Source organism: Amblyraja radiata, unplaced genomic scaffold, assembly GCF_010909765.2.
Source record: "Amblyraja radiata isolate CabotCenter1 unplaced genomic scaffold, sAmbRad1.1.pri scaffold_592_ctg1, whole genome shotgun sequence".
NCBI lineage: Eukaryota > Metazoa > Chordata > Chondrichthyes > Rajiformes > Rajidae > Amblyraja > Amblyraja radiata.
The window spans coordinates 1-25,790 of record NW_022630636.1 but is presented as its reverse complement, the minus strand read 5'-3'; the positions used below and the strand labels follow the sequence as shown (position 1 = coordinate 25,790).

The 25,790-nt window shown below is 44.8% G+C and overlaps 1 protein-coding gene across 1 annotated transcript; it reads right to left on the bottom strand.

Moving 5' to 3' along the window:
- Positions 1 to 1,532: 1,532 nt before the first annotated feature.
- LOC116970164 (tubulin gamma-1 chain-like) lies at positions 1,533 to 25,538 on the bottom strand (the record flags this gene model as incomplete). Its single annotated transcript, XM_033016869.1, has 8 exons — positions 1,533 to 1,724; positions 2,470 to 2,631; positions 6,106 to 6,258; positions 9,664 to 9,813; positions 15,144 to 15,230; positions 15,329 to 15,455; positions 22,344 to 22,431; positions 25,305 to 25,538. Coding segments are annotated over 8 exons (1,193 nt in total), but the record flags the coding sequence as incomplete, so codon positions are not given.
- Between the last annotated feature and the right edge of the window lie 252 nt (positions 25,539 to 25,790).

Here is a 25,790-nt window from a genome sequence, read left to right as displayed (position 1 = left end):
GCAGCATCTATGGAGCGAAGGAATTAGGCAACGTTTCTGGCTGAAACCCTTCTACACACTATTCAATATTTCTGTTTGTACACTATTCACTATTTCTGTTTGTACAGAACCAGATCACTTTCCAAGTCTCATCTATCCCTGCAAAGTGCTGAGTCAGGTGGTCTGGATGAGGCTGGAGATATCTGGTGTGTATAGGATCTCAGAGAGCAGAACATGTGGCCTGCACTCCTGCTGTATCCACCCTCAAGACTGAAAAGCTGGTACGTGCCGACAATTGTGGAGCTGCCTCCCAGATTCAGCAATTTGCCCACATGTATAACTCACCTGCTAATTGCCCACTAACTAACTCACTGGTACACTATGATGCTAAGACATTACTAAACATTAATCAGCTACATTAACTGTCCTTTAAGTAAACTTTCATTTATTGCTGCTGGACAAAGATGAAATCAAATAAGCATTAACAAATTGTGAGATACTAACTGAAATTCACGACAATAATGTGCATTTTATAGGATATGTAAAAACTACCATTCAATAAAAAAACTATTTTATTAGCAACTGTTAAACAGGTCTGTTAATCGTGCATTCTACAACCTTCAGATCACGTCCCCAGCTACTACACAATACTGAAAGCACAAGCTAAACATTTCTGAAACTTTTTTCCAATCATCTTTAAAATGACCTTCATTAGTAGGTGTGAAGACATTTTAGCACTACCCGGAAACCCAAAAAATGGTGACCAAAGTAAAACACTAGCCAATGTTAGCCTAAATGAGCAGAATTGTAATTTCCTGAAGCATTTACTAATCTGAGTGCTTGGTTAAGTGAGCAGACAGGTGTTGGACATGGCAGGAGAAGCAACATCTACTGATCGAGTGATCAAGCAGGCAAATAGTTACAATAGCAGGCAATGGATGCCTTGCTCACCCACCAGTACAAGGCCAGATACTACTACTGCACAACATTTATAAAACTAATCCCATATTAAAATAAATGGTACATTTACAAATTAAACTATCCAATTGTGGATTAAAATGAAGGGGAAAGACTTTTACCAAAAATGCTTCATTTTACAATAAATTGTTGTGAGTGGAAGTATTTCCCGAACTGTGGGAATAGTCAATGACCTGTTACCACAAGGGTTTGACTGCACACTATATACCAACTCACTGGGGCGACTCCAGGCTCACACCAACATGACAATCAAATGTGCAGTTATGTTGCTGAATCACTGACCTGAACGAACAGTCATACAACTAAACTTTCTGATCAATGTCTCCATCACTAGTTGTCACCTGGAATCTTCCTTAAAACATGTCTAGGGAAGGAACAGGGTGGAGATATTCAGCCAAGATGTTCATTTCGCACAGGAGCCTGCAGGTCTAAGCCTGGCTATCCTGCATATTCACCATATTCCAATTAGTCACTTCACAAAGGATAAACAGAAATGTTAATAGAGTCGACTTATCAGCATATAATGATGGAATGTGCAGCGGTAAACACTCAGCAAGCAGCAGTCTGTGTCATTGCTACTGTGTACCCCAGGAAATGTAGTCGGGGCGAGTTGCAGCGTGATATTCATCAATTAACTGCTGGACAATCTCCCGGGAATTATCCAGTTCATCAAAACTCTCCTTAAATATGTCCTCTTTGCGAAATTGTTCTAAGAACGCTTCTCTTTTTCTGAGTTTATCATACTGTCTGCTGGTTCTTTCAAACAACTGTGGGATGAAGAGAAAACCCTTAATAATCCCATAAACTCAAACACATGTTACATTAAGGTGCAGAATGGTTTCACAGTTTTTTTAGTGTGGAACCCTTTAATGTCAAACTCCTTTTTTAAATTCTCGGATGTTCAATATTCTTTGACCGGTATACTATGAATCAGTGTTTTCACACTGAATATTTTATACAGGGCAGGTTTCACATGGTGCTTTATAACATTCAACCAAAACTTTTGTCAACAGTTCTAATCTTGTTGGCTGGAATGTACATTCAATCCATTCATGGTCTCTTGAAACAGACATACCCAGAAACGAGCAACACGACCAAATCTCTAATTCGAGGCAGCAGGATTAGAACTCTTGTCAACATTGTTTTGAATGTATACATACATGATAAAGTACAGTATGGGGATAGGGCCTCAAAGGTTTCAAGGCCATTCCGAGTCAAGCAAGCCAGAATGGCTGATTTGTTGGGACTTTCCACCCCTGGCAGCACACTGCAAGGAATGGTGCTCTGCCAACAGCAAGTGACCAGTGAGTTCAGCCAATGCACCAGTGGGTGCAACAGCTACTATCTTGTTGAACAGAATTTGTTTATAAAGTGTTCTTTACACTCAGTCATTTATTTCACTTTTCACTGCACATCAACAATTTAATCACATAAATATAAACATATTGCCAGACAATAAGAGTCAAACTATTAGAACTGTCACGTGTCAACCACAAAGATATTGATACTTACTGAGGAGATGCTGGTATGATTGGCCATCATAAGCCCACTGACACGGTGAACTGATGGCAGGTATGGAGACTTCCGTGACAATGCCACCTGAATACTGGCTGGTCCCCACGGTATGAAGTTGGCCAATTTACGCTCTCGTATTCTTTGCAGACTTTTATGGACCTATATAAAGAACGTGGCTTAGAGTGAAAACGTAGAAACATAGAAAATAGGTGCTAGCGTAGGTCATTCGGCCCTTCGAGCCTGCACCGCCATTCGATATGATCATGGCTGATCATCCAACTCAGTATCCCATCCCTGCCTTCTCTCCATACCCCCTGATCCCTTTAGCCACAAGGGCCACATCTAACTCCCTCTTAAATATAGCCAATGAACTGGCCTCAACTACCTTCTGTGGCAGAGAATTCCACAGATTCACCACTCTCTGTAAAAAAATTATTTTCTAATCTCGGTCCTAAAAGACTTCCGTCTTATCCTTAAACTGTGACCCCTAGTTCTGGACTTCCCCAACATCGGGAATAATCTTCCTGCATCTAGCCAGTCCAACCCCTTAAGAATTTTGTAAGTTTCTATAAGATCCCTCCTCAATCTTCTAAATTCAAGCGCGTACAAGCCGAGTCTATCCAGTCTTTCTTCATATGAAAGTCCTGCTATCCCAGGAATCAGTCTGGTGAACCTTCTCTGTACTCCCTCTATGGCAAGAATGGGTCACAACATCGGAGGCTTGGATTGCCTCAGCGCAGAGGGAGAGCAAGGAGGGAAGAGACAATTACTTTGGGACTTTAAACTGTGTTGTGTGTTTGTAATTTATTCTATGTTATGACTGCAGGCTAAACCATTTCGTTGCACTGAAAAGTGCAATGACAATAAATTGAATCCAATCAATGTCTTTCCTCAGATTAGGAGACCAAAACTGTACGCAATACTCCAGGTGTGGTCTCACCAAGACCCTGTACAACTGCAGTAGAACCTCCCTGCTCTTATACTCAAATCCTTTTGCTATGAATGTTAACATAATTTGCTTTCTTCACTGCCTGCTGCACCTGCATGCCTACTTTCAATGACTGGTGTACCATGACACCCAGGTCTCGTTGCATCTCCCCTTTTCCTAATCGGCCACCATTCAGATAATAGTCTACTTGTCTGTTTTTGCTACCAAAGTGGATAACCTCACATTTATCCACATTATACTGCATCTACCATGCATTTGCCCACTCACCCAGCCTATCCAAGTCACCTTGCAGTCTCCTAGCATCCTCCTCACAGCTAACACTGCCCCCCAGCTTCGTGTCATCCTTTTGCATCTGTTGAAGAAGGGTCTCGACTCGAATCTTCGCCCATTCCTTCTCTCCAGAGATGCTGATTCACCCGCTGAGTTACTCCAGCATTTTGTGTCCTCCTTCAATTTAAACCAGTATCTGCAGTTCTTTCTTACGCCCTTTTCTTTAGATTGCTCTTACTAAGTGACAAGCAATTACAGTGCAGTAAATACCAGACACGAGACGATGAGAAACATCTTGTTGCTGTTAGTTGATGATTATTGCCTAGGCATCAGAAAAAATTCCTACTCTTTTTTACAGATTTTTACCTCTACATATAAGGAAACTAATTGATCACCACTACCTCAATATCAATATCAGTTGTATTCGTCACTTGCACATAAAGTGCAAATGAAATGAATTTGCCAACAGCAGTACAATTAAAAAAAGAAAACACAAAAACACAATAAAACATTTAACACAAACATCCACCACAGCATTCATCACTGTGGTGGAAGGCATAAAATTTGGCCGGTCCTCCTCCATTCCCCCCCCCCCCCCCCGTGGTCGGGACCTCAACCCCCGCAGCCATTGCTGCGGGCGTCCAGAGGTTTAGACAAGTTAAAGTCCAGATAAAGTCCAGGTAAGGCCTGAATCGGTGCTTCCCCACCGGAAACAGCGGCTTCAGGTTGGTGTAGGCCGCAGGCTAGCGGTCGAAGATTTAAAGTCCCCGCCGTGCTGCAGCCAGAACCACCGCAGAACGCAGGGCCGGCAGTCAGAGCTCCTCTCCAGGGATCCCCGGCGAGGGACCCCACTGCTGATGGTAAGTCCCCGCCGCGCTGGCGGTAGAAGTAGGCCGCGGGCCGGCGGTCTGAGCTTCTTCTCCTCCCGGGTCCCCAACAAGGGATCCCAGGCTGCGGACGGCCCGCCAGCTGGAGCTCCGCAGACCACGGCTTCAGGCTGCCGCAGGCCAGTAAACGGAGTGCTCCCCTCTGGCAAGCCCCGGTGAGGGCTCGCCCGCTCCTCGACGAGAGTCCGAGCTGCACCCGCCGCTGAAGCCACGGGCACGTCTCCGGGAAAGGCCGCACTGATCCTCGATGTTAGGCCACGGGGGAGGCGACATGGAAAAAGTCGCCTCTCCGTGGAGGAGGCGACCAAAATGGTTACCCCCCCCCCACACAAGACACACAGAGAGACACCAAAAACACACATTAGGACACATTAAAAAATAAAGAAACGTTGAAAAAATCAACACGTTGCTGGCAGGGCTGCCGGCTTGCAGCGCCCCCACCGACCTTGAAACTGTTCTTAATTGTGAACCAGTATCGCCACTCTGACAGCCCAGGAATCGGTCAGCACTAAAAGGTGCACTGACCCCCACCCTGATCGACTACCCCAGGTAACATCCCGGTGAATCTCCTCTGCACCCTCCTGTAATGTGGTGATCAGAACTAATCAGATCTCAGCTGGAGTACTGGATGTAAAATCAGAGCATCACCTCCTGACATATATAATGCCCTGACTGATGAAGGGCAGTATCCCATATGCATTCCTATTGACATCGCTCACCTGCATCTCAGGTCTCCGTGTTCCTCAGTACCCCCAAGACCTATTAATGGTATGTGTCCTAACCTCATTAGTGCTCCCAAATTGAATCACCATATTAATTTGTATTAAACACTATCTGCCATTTTCAGCCCATGTCATCGCCATCGATATCTCACGACTAGCTTTCACACCTTCAATAACTCAATAACCAGTCTTCATGTCATCTGTGAACCGATGAAGGCAAGCATACCAATGCCTTCTTTACCACTCTAGCCTCTCATGGTGCCACTTTTGGTGCGGGGGTTATGGATTTGGGTCCAGAGATCCCTGCACGTCAATGTTATTAAAGGTGTTGCCATTATCTGTATTCTTTTCTTTTACATTCAACCAACTTGCTTGCAAAAAATGATGATACACACAAAATGCTGGCAGTTAGGCTGCATCTCTGGAGAAAAGGAATAGGTGATGTTTCAAATTGAGACCCTTCATCAGACCTTGCTTGGAGTAAACTGTATCTGCCATTTCTTTGCACATTTCAGTAACTGATCCTACTTTCATTTACCTGGTAACAGCCTTTCTCAATCAATCAAGTTCCTGTCTAATACCATCAAAATCAGCCTTTCACCAATTTAGATTTAATATATTAGTGCACCCTCTTTCCACAACTATTTTTAAATTAATAGAATTATGGTCACAGCTCTCAAAGTGTACCCCCACTGATATTTCAGTCATTTGCCAAGAGGAGGTTGAGTGTTGCCTTTATGGATGTGTAGAGTATCCATACTCATCCTTTCCTTAATGTGGTTCTAACCTGAATCTATATTCTTACCTGAGTAGGGACCACTTCTCCTTGGATAATGTTGAGGATGGCAATGTAACAGTGGTTAGTTTGCCTGTCTCTGCCAGTGGACACCATCACATTCTTTGGTTGCAACAGTCTTCGCATGACATCCAGGACTGTAGTTTTACGTATACTTGCCACCTGAGGACAAAAGATGCGCTAGTTTTAAAAATTAGAGAGTTGTAATTATCTATCCCTCCCTTTGAACAAAAGTAGCATAGAATCAGTGAACAGAATTAGAGCCAAAACTAACTAGATTCTCATTAAATAAGGCAAACATATCTGATATTGGTTTTTGATGGTTTATCATTGTCATGTACAGTCCCCTCCATAATGTTTGGGACAAAGACCCATCATTTATTTATTTGCCTCTGTACACCACAATTTGAGATTTGTAATTGTAAAAAATCACATGATTAAAATGCATATTGTCAGATTTTATTAAAAGACCATTTTTATACATTTTGGTTTCACCGTGTAGAAATTACAGCTGAGTTTAAACATAGTCCCCCATTTCAGGGCACCATAATGTTTGGGACATAAGGCTTCACAGGTGTTTGTAATTGCCCAGGTGTGTTTAAATACCTCCTTAAAGCAGATAGAGAGCTCTCAGCACCGAGTCTTTCCTCCAGTCTTTCCATCACATTTGGAAACTTTTATTACTGTTTATCAACATGAGGACCAAAGTTGTACCACTGAAAGTCAAATAACCCATTATAAGACTGAGAAACAAGATGACAACTGTTAGAGATATCAAGCAAACCTTAGGCTTACCAAAATCAACTGTTTGCAACATCATTAAGAAGAAAGAGAGCACTGGTGAGCTCACTAATCGCAAAGGGACTGGCAGGCCAAGGAAGACCTCCACAGCTAATGACAGATTAATTCTCTATATAATTAAGAAAAATCCCCAAACACCTGTCCGACAGATCAGAACCACTCTTCAGGAGTCAGGTGTGGATTTATCAATGACCACTGTCCGCAGAAGACTTCGTGAACAGAAATACAGAGGCTGCACTGCAAGATGAAACCACTGGTTAGCCACAAAAATAGGATGGTCATGTTACAGTTTGCCAAGAAGTACTTAAAAGAGCAACTACAGTTCTGGAAAAAGGTCTTGTGGACAGATGCGACGAAGATTAACTTATCAGAGAGATGGCAAGAATGAAGTATGGAGGAGAGAAGGAACTGCCCAAGATCCAAAGCATAACACCTCATCTGTGAAACACGGTGGTGGGGGTGTTATGGCCTGGGAAAACTGGCTGCTGAAGGTACTGGCTCACTTATCTTCATTGATGATACAACTGCTGATGGTAGTAGCATAATGAATTCTGAAGTGTATAGACACATCCTATCTGCTCATGTTCAAACAAATGCCTCAAAACTCATTGGGCGGCGGTTCATTCTACAGCAAGACAATGATCTCGAACATACTGCTAAAGTATCAAAGGAATTTTTCAAAGCTAAAAAATTGTCAATTCTTGAGTGGCCGTCAATCACCCGATCTGAACCCATTTGAGCATGCCTTTTATATGCTGAAGAGAAAACTGAAGGGTACTAGCCCCCAAAACAAGCATGAGCTAAAGATGGCTGCAATACAGGCCTGGCAGAGCATCACCAGAGAAGACACCCAGCAACTGGTGATGTCCATGTATCGCAGACTTCAAGCAGTCATTGCATGCAAAGGATATGCAACAAAATACTAAACATGACTACTTTCATTTACATGACATTGCTGTGTCCCAAACATTATGGTGCCCTGAAATGGGGGGACTATGTATAAACACTGCTGTAATTTATATATGGTGAAACCAAAATGTATAAAAATGGCCTTTATTAAAATCTGACAATGTGCACTTAAACCACATGTGATTTTTTCAATTACAAATCTCAAATTGTGGAGTATAGGGGCAAATAAATAAATGATGGGTCTTTATCCCAAACATTATTAGGAAAAGGGGAGATGGAAAAGTAGGCATGCAGGTGCAGCAGGCAGTGAAGAAAGCGAATGGTATGTTAGCATTCATAGCAAAAGGATTTGAGTATAGGAGCAGGGAGGTTCTACTGCAGTTGTACAGGGTCTTGGTGAGACCACACCTGGAGTATTGCGTACAGTTTTGGTCTCCAAATCTGATTAAGGACATTATTGCCATAGAGGGAGTGCAGAGAAGGTTCACCAGACTGATTCCTGGGATGTCAGGACTTTCATATGAAGAAAGACTGGATAGACTCAGCTTATATTCGTTAGAATGTAGGAGATTGAGGGGGGATCTTATAGAAACTTACAACATTCTTAAGGGGTTGGACAGGCTAGATGCAGGAAGATTGTTCCCGATGTTGGGGAAGTCCAGGACAAGGGGTCACAGCTTAAGGATAAGGGGGAAATCCTTTAAGACCGAGATGAGAAAAACATTTTTCACACAGAGAGTGGCGAATCTCTGTAACTCTCTGCCACAGAAGGTAGTTGAGGCCAGTTCATTTAGTTGAGGCCAGTTGATTGGCTATATTTAAGAGGGAGTTAGATGTGGCCCTTGTGGCTAAAGGGATCAGGGGGTATGGAGAAAAGGCAGGTACGGGATACTGAGTTGGATGATCAGCCATGATCATATTGAATGGCGGTGCAGGCTCGAAGGGCCGAATGGCCTACTCCTGCACCTATTTTCTATGTATCTATGTATTATGGAGGGCACGGTATATTGAGATACAGTGGACTGCTATGTTTGCGCACTATCTGATCAAGTCATATTAGTACTAGCAAGACATAAACAAGGACAACAGGCAACACAAATACCAGAGTACATGCATTCAGGTGTTAGAGTTACAATGACATTTCCAAGGTCCACAATGAGATAGGTTGGAAGATCAGTACTGCACCCTATCTTATGGGAGGACCATTCACTAATCTGATATTGTCATAGCTTACACGGTTACCATTTGCTATCAGGATTGCTTGAACATAACCTATATAAATGTATGCACAAGCCCCTCAGACCACCATCTTAATCAGAAGTAGGATGAGCACAGAAATAGTCCAGCTCAGTGGCACAGCTGGTAAAACAGCTGCCTCGCAGCACTAGTGATTCAAGGTCGATCCTGACCTCGGGTGCTGTCTGTGTGGAGTTTGCATGTTCTCATCGGTTTAAGATGAAGGGGGAAAGATTTTATAGGAATGTGAGGGGTCACTTTTTCACACAAAAGGTAGGTGTATGGAACAAGCTTCTGGAGGAGGTAGTTGAGACAGGGATTATCGCTATGTTTAAGATGCAATTAGACAGGCACATGGACAGGACAGGTTTAGAGGGACGTGGGCTAAACGCAGGCAAGTGGGACTAGTGTAGATGGGACACATTGGTTTGTGTGGGCAAGTTGGGCCAAAGGGCTTGTTTCCACACTGTATGATTCTACGACTCTAAACCAGTGATCTTCTCAGAATAGTGGAGCACATTGGCCCTCGAAGATACAAACCACTACAATGTTTCATGACAAACAAATTAATTGTTGTTACATCAAAACATAATTTAAGACATAACACGAATCACCACGTACTGATTGATCTGTCGTAAGCGGAGTATAGCCAGTCATGAGAAAATGAAGCCTTGGAGTGGGAATAAGGGAAGCAATCAGTCCAATTAGATCATTATTCATATAGCCTGGGTACCGGAGTGTGGTGGTACTTGCAGACATGATTGTGGACACCTATGAAAACAAATCACAAAACAAAGTCATACTGCAGCTAAAATCAATATATCCTCTATCATTAAAACTCATCAACACACCAGGTGAGTAAACCTAAACAGAAGCTGATCAAAGCTTTGGTGCTGGGAAGCAATAAATGGAAGCATAATTTATCAGTACAAACCCAAAACAATAATTAGCTTGATCAGATCAAGGCTGCAAGATAATTCCAGCTGCCCATAAAACTGCATTTCAACATTAGATTACATAGAAACATAGAAACATAGAAATTAGGTGCAGGAGTAGGCCATTCGGCCTTTCGAGCCTGCACCGCAATTCAATATGATCATGGCTGATCATCCAACTCAGTATCCCGTACCTGCCTTCTCTCCATACCCTCTGATCCCCTTAGCCACAAGGGCCACATCTAACTCCCTCTTAAATATAGCCAATGAACTGGCCTCGACTACCCTCTGTGGCAGAGAGTTCCAGAGAGTCACCACTCTCTGTGTGAAAAAAGTTCTTCTCATCTCGGTTTTAAAGGATTTCCCCCTGATCCTTAAGCTGTGACCCCTTGTCCTGGACTTCCCCAACATCTGGAGCAATCTTCCTGCATCTAGCCTGTCCAACCCCTTAAGAATTTTATAAGTTTCTATAAGATCCCGTCTCAATCTCCTAAATTCTCGAGAGTATAAACCAAGTCTATCCAGTCTTTCTTCATAAGACAGTCCTGACATCCCAGGAATCAGTCTGGTGAACCTTCTCTGCACTCCCTCTATGGCAATAATGTCCTTCCTCAGATTTGGAGACCAAAACTGTACGCAATACTCCAGGTGTGGTCTCACCAAGACCCTGTACAACTGCAGTAGAACCTCCCTGCTCCTATACTCAAATCCTTTTGCTATGAAAGCAAACATACCATTCGCTTTCTTCACTGCCTGCTGCACCTGCATGCCCACTTTCAATGACTGGTGTACCATGACACCCAGGTCTCGCTGCATCTCCCCTTTTCCTAGTCGGCCACCATTTAGATAATAGTCTGCTTTCCTGTTTTTGCCACCAAAATGGATAACCTCACATTTATCTACATTATACTGCATCTGCCAAACATTTGCCCACTCACCCAGCCTATCCAAGTCACCTTGCAGTCTCCTAGCATCCTCCTCACAGCTAACACTGCCCCCCAGCTTAGTGTCATCCGCAAACTTGGAGATATTGCCTTCAATTCCCTCATCCAGATCATTAATATATATTGTAAATAGCTGGGGTCCCAGCACTGAGCCTTGCGGTACCCCACTAGTCACTGCCTGCCATTGTGAAAAGGACCCGTTTACTCCTACTCTTTGCTTCCTGTTTGCCAGTCAGTTCTCTATCCACATCAATACTGAACCCCCAATGCCGTGTGCTTTAAGTTTGTATACTAATCTCTTATGTGGGACCTTATCGAAAGCCTTCTGGAAGTCCAGATACACCACATCCACTGGTTCTCCCCTATCCACGCTACTAGTTACATCCTCGAAAAATTCTATAAGATTCGTCAGACATGATTTACCTTTCGTAAATCCATGCTGACTTTGTCCAATTATTTCACCACTTTCCAAATGTGCTGCTATCCCATCTTTAATAACTGACTCTAGCAGTTTCCCCACTACCGATGTTAGACTAACTGGTCTGTAATTCCCCGTTTTCTCTCTCCCTCCCTTCTTAAAAAGTGGGGTTACGTTTGCTACCCGCCAATCCTCAGGAACTACTCCAGAATCTAAAGAGTTTTGAAAGATTATTACTAATGCATCCACTATTTCTGGAGCTACTTCCTTAAGTACTCTGGGATGCTCCTATCTGGCCCTGGGGATTTATCGGCCTTTAATCCATTCAATTTACCCAACACCACTTCCCGGCTAACCTGGATTTCACTCAATTCCTCCAACTCCTTTGACCCGCGGTCCCCTGCTATTTCCGGCAGATTATTTATATCTTCCTTAGTGAAGACGGAACCAAAGTAGTTATTCAATTGGTCCGCCATATCCTTGTTCCCCATGATCAACTCACCTGTTTCTGACTGCAAGGGACCTACATTTGTTTTAACTAATCTCTTTCTTTTCACATATCTATAAAAACTTTTGCAGTCAGTTTTTATGTTCCCTGCCAGTTTTCTTTCATAATCTATTTTTCCATTCCTAATTAAGCCCTTTGTCCTCCTCTGCTGGTCTCTGAATTTCTCTCAGTCCTCCGGTATGCAGCTTTTTCTGGCTAATTTGTACGCATCATCCTTCGCTTTGTTACTATCCCTGATTTCCCTTGTTATCCACGGATGCATTACCTTCCCTGATTTATTATTTTGCCAAACTGGGATGAACAATTTTTGTAGTTCATCCATGCAGTCTTTAAATGTCTTCCATTGCATATCCACCGTCGACCCTTTTAGAATTAATTGCCAGTCAATCTTGGCCAATTCACGTCTCATAGCCTCAAAGTTACCTTTCTTTAAGTTCAGAACCATTGTTTCTGAATTAACAATGTCACTCTCCATTCTAATGAAGAACTCAACCATATTATGGTCACTCTTGCCCAAGGCGGCACGTACAACAAGACTGCTAACTAACCCTTCCTCATTACTCAATACCCAGTCTAAAATAGCCTGCTCTCTCGTTGGTTCCTCTACATGTTGATTTAGATAACTATCCCGCATTCATTCCAAGAAATCCTCTTCCTCAGCACCCCTGCCAATTTGATTCACCCAATCTATATGTAGATTGAAGTCACCCATTATAACGGTTTTGCCTTTGTCGCACGCATTTCTAATTTCCTGTTTGATACCATCTCCAACTTCACTACTACTGTTAGGTGGCCTGTACACAACACCCACCAGCGTTTTCTGCCCCTTAGTGTTTCGCAGCTCTACCCATACCGATTCCACATCCTGCAAACTAATGTCCTTCCTTTCCATTGCGTTAATCTCCTCTCTAATCAGCAACGCTACCCCACCTCCTTTTCCTTTCTCTCTATCCCTCCTGAATATTGAATATCCCTGGATGTTCAGCTCCCAGCCTTGGTCACCCTGGAGCCATGTCTCCGTGATCCCAACTATATCATAGTCATTAATAGCTATCTGCACATTCAACTCATCCACCTTATTACGAATGCTCCTTGCATTGAGACACAAAGCCTTCAGGCTTGTTTTTACAACACTCTTACCCCTTATACAATTTTGTTGAAAAGTGGCCCTTTTTGATTTTTGCCCTGGATTTTCCGGCCTGCCACTTTTACTTTTCACCTTGCTACCTATTGCTTCTACCCTCATTTTACACCCCTCTGTCTCTACGCTCACACCTTTAAGAAACCCTTTCCCTTTAACTCCATCCCCCACTAGCCCATTCGACACCCCACCCCCCTTATTCAGTTTAAAACCACCCGTGTAGCAGTGGCAAACCTGCCTGCCAGAATGCTGGTCCCACACCTGTTAAGATGCAATCCGTCCCTTTTGTACAGTTCCCCCTTACCCCAAAACAGATCCCAGTGATCTAAGAAACTAAATCCCTGCCCCGCGCACCAGTTCCTCAGCCACACGTTCAGGTCCCGTATCTCCCTGTTCCTGCTCTCGCCAGCACGAGGAACTGGAAGCAAACCGGAGATAACAACCCTGGAGGTCCTGTTTTTCAGCATTTTTCCGAGCTCTCTAAAGTCACGCTGCAGAATATTCATCCCCTTCTTTCCGACATCGTTTGTGCCGACATGCACTACCACTTCCGGATGTTCACCTTCGCCCTTGAGGATTTTCTGCACTCTGTCCGTGACATCCTGGATCCTGGCACCAGGAAGGCAGCACACCATCCTCGCATCCCGTCTGTTGCCGCAGAAACCCCTGTCCGTACCTCTCACAATGGAGTCCCCTACTACAATGGCGTTGCCTGCCTTAGGCCTTTTTGGTTTTGGCTCAACAGCCCTATTCGCATCACAAGCCAGTCCGCCGCCCAGTGTAAACACCTCTTCTGTCCCGACAGCTTCTAAGTGGGTGAACCTGTTCACAAGAGGTACAACCCCCGGGGACGTTGGCATTCCATGCTTCCCTCCCGTTCTCACTGTCTCCCACCTTCTCTCTTCCAGTACCTTAGGTGTAACAATCGTACTGCAGGACTTGTCGAGGAACGACTCCGTTTCTCGGACGAACCGGAGGTCATCCACTTGCTTCTCCAGTTCCCCAACACGGCCCTTCAGGAGCTCTACCTGGATGCACTTCTCGCATTTGTAGCAGCCAGAGGCACCAGCGGTGTCCTTGACCTCCCACATACTGCAAGCATCACATTGAATCAGCTTGCCTGACATCTCCTTCTTTCGTCTCTCCCTCTGCAGTGTTTTGCCCTCCATGAGAGCCCCTTCCCCGAGCTGTGCTTCCCACATTATAATGCCAAAGAACTAATGTGTTAGCCGTGCTTCCGATTACTTTTTCTTCTGACCCAAATGGCCAGCAGCCGAAACGTTAAGCTGGGAAAGTCGGTGGGTGGCAGCAGTAACAATAGCAATAGACAATAGACAATAGGTGCAGGAGTAAGCCATTCATTCGGCTCTTCGAGCCAGCATCGCCTGTCATGGAGGGACATTGTATAAACACAGCTGTAATTTCTACATGGTGAAAATGTATAAAAATGCCCTTTAATAAAATCTGACAATGCGCACTTTAACCACACTTGATTTTTTCTATTACAAATCTCAAATTGTGGAGTACAGAGGCAAATAAATAAATGATGGGTCTTTGTCCCAAACATTTTGGAGGGCACTATATGTATGTATATATGTATATATATGTGTGTGTGCATGTATTTGTGATCATGTGTACGTATACATACACTGAACTTTTTTTTCTCTCGTTTATTATATTGTTTAGTGTACTATGTTTATATATTCTGTTGTGCTGCAGCAAGTAAGAATGTCATTGTTCTATCTGGGACATAATGACTATTCAGGACTGGGGGGAAGTGGCAGACAGTGCAAGGGCTGCAGAACCACCAAAGGTCACGGCGTGCTACATTGTAAGAGATGGTGACTTTTGATGCTGCAAATGAAAGGGACAAATCAGAGCAGTGTGAGTATGCTACCTGGCTCACTGAGTTAATGCAGCATTTTGTTTTCTTTGGTATAAATCAGCACATGTAGTTTACTTGTTATGACACGAGGAATCATGTGTCTGCAGGAATAACATGAATGAGTTCCTATAGTCAGTTTTGATATTTAAATGAACATCCTGCCCGATTAAATTATTTTTGCACCACCTCTTCTTTTTTCTTCAATTAACCTCCCAAATCTATGTCCAATAAGCAATGCTTTGTAGATCTCTGATCTAGTTATTTACTTACCAACTGGTTGATCTGAGAAAAGGAAGGGTTCTGAATATGAAGCCTGTTTGTTGCAATCCGGTTTAGTGCTGTGTTGTCAAGAACAACCTTTGAAAACACAAAACAGCAGCTCAGAGCTCAGTTCAAAACAGCAAACCATTCCACAGCTTGCCACAAGTTGAAACATTCCACTTGAAGTTACACACCACACAGTCTGCATTTTGAGTTAGTCTCTTCAGTGGTAACAGCGAATTATAAGGCTGCACAACGACATCACTCATCTCATCTTGATTAGGGAACACAGAGTAAGTCTGAACCAACTTCTTTGGGTACCTTCAGAGATATAATGTGAATAGGTTTGCAATTTAGAACAGTCAGACTTTCAAATTCTGATAAAAAGCTTTGGTTTTCCTCCCTAAACATTTGTAGAGAATGAGATACTCAAATAAAGTACTATTAGTGAAAAATTAGTCTTATCGAGAAACAAATGTGGTTCACGTGATAAATGTGCGAGACCCGTCGATCTACATTGCAGCGTTTTGATGGCGGCAGCGATGGAGAGAGAGGATGTATTAGTCGTTATCTTTCCAAATTTCATAGAAGCTGCAGACTGGAAGGCAACTGCTGTAAATTCAATATTTTATAAAAGGGAGAATTAAAAAAGAGAACTACGGGCCAGTTAACCTGACTTCAATAACATGGAAAAGGCTATAATTTATTATTAATGAAGTAGTAGAAGGGCATTTAAAATAACAACAACAAAACGGGGCTTGGTTAATATGTATTTATGAAAAGGAAATTATGCTTGCAAAGCTGCTACATTTTGTGTATGTCACTATCAGCATAAGGGCATTTAATTAGTGTGCTGTATTCAAACTATCAGAAAGCAGATTAATCTCTGGAATTATAAAACAAGGGATTATCTAACTGGTATGTATGATATTTTAAAAGAGCTCATAGTCTACACTTGAGGTAGAGTATTTGGGAATGATGACAGGAGAGATTTTTTCAAACAAGGTTGTGAAATCCTCTGTTCCAAGAACTGCAGATGATAATTTGTTGAGTATACAATTCATAGTAGAATTAAGGAATGTTGTGAAAGGGGAGAGTGGAATTGATAGGGAGTTTAAATCATGTTGCAGATAAGCAGCATGGAGACAGTCCCTTCAAGCCAACTCATCCTATTGTCCAAGGTGCCTTCCTGAGCTGCCGGCTGCCTTTCTTCCTTTTGATTCGTTCCATCGTGTGATGTCACAATGCCCAATACTCGCAGATGTCCAATCGGAATGGATCTATTTACATGAACGGCTGCCGGCCGCCTTTCTTCCTTTGATTTACTGCAACTCCGAAACCAGACGCAGAATCGCCGACATATTTTCCATTTCGGTAGAGATTTCACTTTTCTTTCTAAGTATCCGCTCCTCATTACATTTCGTCGTGTTTAAGTACACGTTTTTAATCAAATCCTTCCCCCCAATATTTCAAAAATAAACTGGCTTCTCACCCATAGAAGCAGCAGCAGCCCCAGCCCCTGGTGAACGTTCCATCGTGTGATGTCACAATGCCTGATGCTCACATATGTCCAATCGGAATGGATTCATTTACATATGCCTTTGCAGGAGGCCCAGCCCATGGTGAACGTTCCATTGTGTGATGTCACAATGCCCAAGGTTCAAAGGCATTGTTGCCATAGAGGGAGTACAGAGAAGGTTCACCAGACTGATTCCTGGGATGTCAGGACTTTCATATGAATAAAGACTGGATAGACTCGGCTTGTACTCGCTAGAATTTTGAAGATTTAGCGGGGATCTTATAGAAACTCACAAAATTCTTAAGGGGTTGGACAGGCTAAATGCAGGAAGATTTTTCCAGATGTTGGGGAAGTCCAGTACAAGGGGTCACAGTTTAAGGATAAGAGGTAAATCTTTTAGGACCGAGATGAGAAAAACATTTTTCACACAGAGAATGGTGAATCTCTGGAATTCACTGGCACATAAGGTAGTTGAGGCCAGTTCATTGGCTATATTTAAGAGGGAGTTAGATGTGGCCCTTGTGGCTAAAGGGATAAGAGGGTATGGAGAGAAGGCAGGTACAGGATACTGAGTTGGATGATCATCCATGATCATATTGAATGGTGGCGCAGGCTCAAAGGACCGAATGGCCTACTCCTGCACTTAATTTCTATGTTTCTATGTTTCCCTCTCCTCACCCCGCTCCTTCTCCCACCCATCCTTCTCTCCCTCACCCCCCTTCCCCCTCTACCCCACCCCCTTCCATCCCGCTACCACTCTACCCCTACCTCCCTCCCCACTCTTCCACTTCTCTCCCCCTTCTCTCCTCCCCCTCTCCCTCTCCTCACCCCTCTCCCTCTCCCATCCCTCTCTCCCCCACCCCTTCCCACTCTACCCCACCCCCTTCCCTCTCTACCCCCGCCCCCTTCCCCCTATCCCTCTTCCATCACTCCCCCTACCCCTCTCCACTTCCGTCCCCACTCTTCCACTTCTCTCCCCCTTCACTCTCCCTCCCCACTCTTTCCTCTCTCTCCCTCCACCCCTCTCCCCCTCCCTCCCTCTTCCCCCCTCTCCCCCCCCCCTACACCACATCGCTCTCCCCATCCCCCTCTCTCACCCCCTACCCCGCTCTCCTTTCTCTCCCAAATCGGTCCCGTTTCCTCCTCCTCCTCTCCCCTCCCTCCCCTCTTCTCACCCCCCCCCCCTCCACCACTTGTGTGTTTGGGGGGTGGTTAAGGTTAGTGTGAAGCCGCAGCCCCACCCTCCCCCCCCCCCCCCGCAAACGCCGTTGGGGAAACAGACCCAACGGGTCTGCATTTGGTCTAGTTAGCTTTAAAATAGTTGTGGATAAAGGAAGGGTGGGCCCAACAAGTTAAAATTCTAAATTGGGACTAGTGTAACTTTGATGGTATAAGATAGGAACATTCTCAAGTTGATTGGACAATAGACAATAGGTGCAGGAGTAGGCCATTCAGCCCTTCGGGCCAGCACCGCCATTCAATGTGATCATGGCTGATTATCCCCAATCAGTACCCTGTTCCTGCCTTCTCCCCATATACCCTGTCTCCGCTAGTTTTAAGAGTACTATCTAGGTCTCTCTTGAAAGCATTCAGAGAACCTGCCTCCATTGCCCTCTGGGGCAGAGAATTCCACAGACTCACCACTCTCTGTGAGAAAAAGTGTTTCTTTGGCTCCATTCTAAATTGCTTACTCCCTATTCTTAAACTGTGGCCCTGGTTCTGGACTCCCCCAATATCGGGAACATATTTCCTGCCTGTAGCGTGTCCAAACCCTTAATAATCTATATGTTTCAATGAGAACCCCTCTCATCCTTCTAAAGTCCAGAGTGTATAAGCCCAGCTGCTCCATTCTCTCAGCATATGGCAGTCCCGCCATCCCGGGAATTAATCTTGTAAACCTACGCTGTACTCCCACATTAGCAAGAATGTCCTTCCTCAAATTAGGGGACCAAAACTGCACACAATACTCCAGGTGTGGTCTCACTAGGACTCTGTACAACTGCAAAAGAAGCTCTTTGCTCCTATATTCGATTCATCTTGTTATAAAGGCCAATACGCCATTCGTTTTCTTCACTGCCTGCTGTACCTGCATGCTTACTTTCATAGACTGATGTATAAGGACCCCCAGATCCCGTTGTACTTCCCCTTTTCCCAACTTGATGCCATTTTGATAGTAATCTGCCTTCCTGTTTTTGCTACCAAAGTGGATAACCTCACATTTATCTGCATTAAACTTCATCTGCCATGCATCTGCCCACTCCCCCAACCTGTCGAAGTCACCCTGCATTCTCATAGCATCCTCCTCACAGATCAAACTGCCACCCAGCTTTGTGTCATCTGCAAATTTGCTAATGTTACTTTGAATCCCTTCCTACAAATCATTGATGTATATTGTAAATAGCTGCGGTCCCAGCACTGAGCCTTGCGGTACCCCACTAGTCACTGCCTGCCATTCTGAAAGGGACCCGTTAATCCCTACTCTTTGTTTCTCTTGGAGTAGTTTGTTTGCAGGCAAAGGAACATCCGGAAAATGGGATGCTTTTAAAAATGTGATGGCATGAGCTCAGAGCATGCATGTTCCAATTCGAGCAAAGGGCAAGGCAGGTGGGAGTAAGGAAGCCTGCATGATCAGAGAAATTGAGCCTTTGGTCTGGAAAAAGGAAGCATAGAACACAGGCTTCTGAGAAGATTCGGGAAAAACAGGATGGCAAAAAATATGGAAATAATATTAAGGAAAATCCAGATAGCTTTTATGTACATTAAGATAAAGAGGGTAGAGAGTGAATAGGGTCCTCCAGAAACCAAAATGTTTATCTCTGTGTGAAGCAGGAGATGGGCAAGATCCTCGATTAGGACAAGTCTGTAATATGGTCGAAGAGGTGCTGGATGTTCCAAGGTAATTGAAAGTACATAAATCTCATGAACATGATCAGATATATCAGAGGATACTGTTGGTAGCTTGAGAAGAATTGCAGGATTGCTGAGATAAACGAATCATAATTCGGCATGGGTGAGGTACCGCAAGAGTGGAGGGTGGCTGATGTTGTGCCTCTATTTAAGAAGGGCTGCAAGGAAAAACCTTGGAACTATAGACCAGTAAGCCTAACATCTGTGGTAGGTAAATTGTAGATAGCAAAGATGGTTCCCAAAATTTACAATAGGATCTTGATCAGCTGGGTAATTCAGTTGAGGAATGGTTAATGGAATTTAATGCAGATAAGTGCAAGGCATTGCATTTTAGAAAGTCAAACCATGGTAGCATCTTCACAGTGAATGACAAGGCCCTGGGGAGTGTTGTCGAGCAGAGGGATATTGAAAGTGCAGATGCACAGTTCCCTGAAAGTGGCCTCACAGATAGATCTTGTGGTCAAGAAGCCTTTAGGCACATTAGCCTTCATCAGTCAAAGATTTGAGTATAAAAGTTGGGATGTTATGTTAACAGTTGTACAAGATGTTGGTGAGGCCAAATTTGAAGTATTGTGTTCAGTTTTGGTCAGCCTGTTAGAGGAAGGATATCGTTAAGCTGGAAAGAATGCAAAGAAGATCGATGAGAATATTGCCAGGACATGAGGGCCTGAGCTCTTGGGGCAGTCGAGCAGGCTAGGGCTTTATTCCTTTGAGCTCAGGAGGCTAAGGGGTGATCACATGAAGTTGTAGATATTATCGTCCATACAGTCTGAGCATTTGACAGCACTGGGCCTCTATTCGCCGGAGTTTAGAAAGTTGAGGGGGGACCTCATTGAAACTTACAGAATCCTGAAAGGCATAAATAGAGTGGATGTGGAAAGGATGTTTCCACCAGTTGGAAAGGTTAGGACCAGTGGTTATAGTCACAGAATTAAAGGGCACTTGTTTAGATACGAGGTGAGGAGGAACTTCTTTAGTCAAAGGGTAGTTAATCTGTGGAACTCATTGCCACAGAGGGCTGTGGAGGCTGGCAGTGGGTATTTTTAAGGCAGAGATAGACAAATCCTTGATTAGAACAGGTGTCAAGGGTTATAGGGTGAAGGCAGGAAAATGGAATTAGGAGGCAGAGATCAGCCATGATTGAATGGCGGAGTGGTCTCAATGGGCCAAATGGTCTAATTCTACTCGTGTATCGTGAACTTTTACCTTAAGAAGGGAAATCAGGAACAAGAGGACTTAAGTTTAATGTGAAAGGGAAAAGATTGAATAGAATTCTGAGGGCAGCATTTTCACACAGAGGGTAGGTAAATAGAACAAGCTGCTCGAGGAGGTAGTTTAAGCTTCGATCGCCCCGACCACGGGATAATAAAGATGAAGAAGATTAAACTTTATTGCCTTCCATTATAGTGAGGAGAGTGGGAAATCCGCTGTGGTGGATGTTCATGTTAATTTTTATGTAGCTGTGTCTTGTTGCTTTTTTTTAGTATGGCTGTATGGTAATATGAGTTTGACTGGACCTTAATTGGTACATGTGACAATAAACAGTCCTTTGAACATTGAACAGACATTTGGACAGGTACTTGGATAGGAAAGGCTCCCAGGGATATGGGCCACATACAGGCAGGTGAAACTAGCGTAGATAGGAAATCTGGTCTGTACAGGCTAGTTGGGCAGGAGAGCCTGTTCCATGCAGTATGACTGTAGGTCTGATTAGAGATAGCCAGTGAGCAGGGCAGTTTATATGGACTTCACAAGACCATTGACAAGTTGCCATATGGTAGGCTAGTGTGGAAGGTTAGATCACATGGAATCCAAGACAAGCTACACAATTGGATTCAAGATTGGCTTGGAGGAAGGAGTCAATGGGTAGTTTTGTAGCACAGTTTTTCTCATTGGAGGCCTGTGACTAGTGGAGTGATCCAGATGCCGGTGCTGTGTCCACTGTTGTTTGTTAGCTACATTAACAATGTGGATGACAGTGTCGTTAACATTGTTAGTGAATTTGTAGACTATGGTAATAACACCATAATTGTTCAGTCACATTCAGGGAGAGCATGGTGACACTGGAATTCTGGAGGTTAGATTGTTGGTGATAGAAGTCATAGATCAGTTTTTCAAAGATAGGGAATGGAAAGCTGCATGCAGTTGGCACAGAAGAAGAGTTGTGGTGTGGAGTAAATTGGCCATGGTCATATTAAATTACAGTGTGAGGAGACAGATGGCCTACTCTTACTCTTGTCCCTTTTGTGTTATGGTTTAAAGGGGCAGAGTGCTTTGGGATGTGATTCTAGAGCAGAGGGTCTCAGCAGCCAGGTCTGGAGGAGATAAGGGAGGAGGTGAGATTTTAATGAGTAAGGCAAAACAAAATATACACCCCCTTCCAGTCCCAGGTCCCTCTCTCACCTCAGCCTTCCTTGCATTTGTTGCTCAAAGATTCCCTGTGGCCTTTCACAGACCTTGCCTCTGTCTCTGACATGTAGAGCCCAGTGTTTTCAGTCCATCTGCCAACTGTAACAAATGTGACATCAGTCAGGTGTACGACGGGGAAATAAAATTTGACTGTTAGAACTTTAATGAATGTTGGAATAAAATGGAGCCATGCAGCACCGCAAGTCAGCATTAATTTTCCCTCTCACATTCCCCTCTTGTGATTTTATAAACCTACATAAGGTCATCCCATTAGCTCCTTTGCTCCATGGAAATCAATCCCATCCTATCCAGCCTCTGCTTCTCACTCAAACCCTCCAATCCTGGTAATCAATGTGGCATCTTTTCCAGTTTACTGACACCCTTCCTGTAGCAGGGTGACCACAACTGTACATATCCCAGCAGGGGTGGTCTCCTCGAGGTCTAGTACACTGAGACAGGACGCTGCAGCGTGAACCAGACATACAGTGGCTTGCAAAAGTTTTCATACCCCTTGAACTTTTCCATATTTTGTCACGTTACAACCACAAACGTAAATGTATTTTATTGGGATTTTATGTGATAGATCAACACAAAGTGGCGCATAATTGTCAAGTGGAAGGAAAATGATAAATGGTTTTCAAATGTTTTTACAAATAAAAAACCGAAAAGTGTGGCGTGCAAAAGTATTCAGCCCCCTTTACTCTGATACCCCTAAATAAAATCCAATGCAACCAATTGCCTTCAGAAGTCACCTAATTAGTAGATAGAGTCCACTTGTGTGTAATCTAATCTCAGTATAAATACAGCTGTTCTGTGAAGGCCTCAGAGGTTTGTTAGAGAACATTAGTGAACAAACAGCACCATGAAGCCCAAGGAACACACCAGACAGGTCAGGGATAAAGTTGTGGAGATGTTTAAAGCAGGGTTAGGTTATAAAAAAATATCCCAAGCTTTGAACATCTCACGGAGCACTGTTCAATCCATCATCCAAAAATGGAAAGAGTATGGCACAACTGCAAACCTAACAAGACATGGCCGTTCACCTAAACTGACAGGCCGGGCAAGTAGAGCATTGATCAGAGAAGCAGCCAAGAGGCCCATGTTTTTTCTGGAGGAGCTGCAGAGATCCACAGCTCAGGTGGGAGAATCTGTCCAGAGGACAACTATTAGTCGTGCACTTCACGAATCGGGCCTTTATGAAAGAGTGGCAAGAAGAAAGCCATTGTTGAAAAAAAGCCATAAGAAGTCCTGTTTGCAGTTTGGCACAAGCCATGTGGGGGACACAGCAAACATGTGGAGGAACATGCTCTGGTCAGATGAGAACAAAATTGAAGTTTTTGGCCTAAATGCAAAATGCTATGTGTGGCGGAAAACTAACACTGCATATCACCCTGAACACACCATCCCCACTGTGAAACATGGTGGTGGCAGCATCATGCTGTGGGGATGCTTTTCTTCAGCAGGGACAGGGAAGCTGGTCAGAGTTGATGGGAAGATGGATGGAGCCAAATACAGGGCAATCTTGGAAGTAAACCTGTTAGAGTCTGCAAAAGACTTGAGACTGGGGCGGAGGTTCACCTTCCAGCAGGACAACGACCCTAAACATACAGCCAGAGCTACAATGGAATAATAATAATAATAAATTTTATATTTAATGGGCGCCTTTCATACAAAATCTCAAGGACACCTTACATAGTAATCGGAATAAAAACATATAATCGGAGTAAAACAAGTAATTAAAGACATCACAATGACACAAATTAAAAACAGAATTCAATCCAAAAACAGAAAATCAAAAACACAGTGTGAAGAGAGAGCAGCGGCAACCAATTCGTGCCAGCGTCCACTCTCCCTTCACGGCAGCCATCTTGGACACAGACCTACAAGACTACAGTTAGACAAAAAAAAAATCATCCCCCCACAGTGGATAGCACTGTGGAGGAAGGCACAATGTCCAGTCCCCACCCCATGTTCACCCCAAAGTCAGGCCTATTGGGGCCACCGCAATTGCCTCTACGGAGGCCCGATGTCCCTGGCCGTTCTCACCGGGTGGTCTTGCCCCGGCGTCGGGAGAGTCCTTTCGGCGGCTGGGCCACTTGGAACGGCCGCTTCTTGGTTGGAGCCCGCGGCTGCCGAAGCCGACAAGGCCGCGCCGGTTTGGCGCTCCTAGGCTCCAGATGAAAAAGTCGGCGCCCGCTCTCCTCACTGCCGCCTTGCGGCCTCTACGCACGCCGTCTCTCCGCACGCCGCCTCTCCGCTCCGCAAACCCGCAGCCCGGAGATGTTGCTCACGGCGGTCCAGCTCGCCAGAGCTCCAGCGCGGCGACCCAGGCAAGGCATCGCCCGCTCCGCTCCGCTCCGCTCCAGCGCTCCAGCGCTCCAATGCAGTGCCGCCACGCAGGCCGAGGTGCTGGGTGGTTCCCGCCAAGAAACGGCGCTCCAAGCCCGCTGGTAGGCCACGAATGGTTTAGATCAAAGCATATTCATGTGTTAGAATGGCCCAGTCAAAGTCCAGACCTAAATCCAATTGAGAATCTCTGGCAAGACTTGAAAATTGCTGTTCACAGACGCTGTCCATCCAATCTGACTGAGCTTGAGCTATTTTGCAAAGAAGAATGGGCAAAAATTTCATTCTCCAGATGTGCAAAGCTGGTAGAGACATACCCCAAAAGACTTGCAGCTGTAATTGCAGCAAAAGGTGGTTCTACAAAGTATTGACTCAGGGGGGCTGAATACTTCTGCACGCCACACTTTTCAGTTTTTTTTTTGTAAAATTTTTTGAAAACCATGTATTATTTTCCTTCCACTTCACAATTATGCACCACTTTGTGTTGGTCTATCACATAAAATCCCAATAAAATACATTTACGTTTGTGGTTGTAACGTGACAAAATGTGGAAAAGTTCAAGGGGTATGAAAACTTTTGCAAGCCACTGTAGATGACCTCTTGGGCTGTTTGCACCCCCTGGCCTGGCTCCGTCTTCCAGCTCCAACCCCCTCCATGTCTCCCTCCTGCCTATTTCCCCCTCCCCAGTTCAAATCCCCTTCCTCCTCTGCGTCTGCCTCACGTGTCCTCAACCCTCATCATCCCCTCTGCCCCTCCCCACGACCCTGTGCCCATCCCCCTGCCCCCTTCCTTGCTCTCTCCTCTGCCCCCTCCCTGCTGCCCTGCCCCAGACCCCCCTCCCCTCCTGCCCCACTATCCCTCCCTCCCACCCGGCCTGTCCGCCCGCCCGCACCCCTCACTGCCCAACCTCCTTCCACCCACTCACCGCTCCCTCCCTCCCTCCTCATTTGCTCCCCCTCTCCCCACAACCTTCCCTATCCCCCCCTCACCCCACATCCCCACGTAGGGCGGAATTCGCGCTCCACCTGACGGCATGACGTAGGCGGGCTTGCGCTCCATCTGACGGCATGACGTAGGGCCCCCGTCTCCACCTGACGCCGGCACATCGAGCTCACGGCGAAACTTACAAAGGGGCTCGCGATCTCCCTGACGGCGTGACGTAATCAGGGGGTCGCGGTCCGTCTGACCACGAGACGTGACGTGATGGGAATCCTGTGGTTTACCTGACGCGTGACGTAGGGGGAATCCCACGGGCTACTTGACGCGTGACGTGGAGGGAATCCCACCGGCTACTTGACGCGTGACGTTCAGGGGAATCCCACCGCATTGAAGGATAGTGTATGTACAGGGACATATCTATCCATGCACTGTAGACTTGTATTTACATTGATGCATTTAAAATATGGATGTCATGTTTTATACTTTGGCAATATTTATACTTTGGCATGTATTTTATCATGCCAATAAAGTTCTTA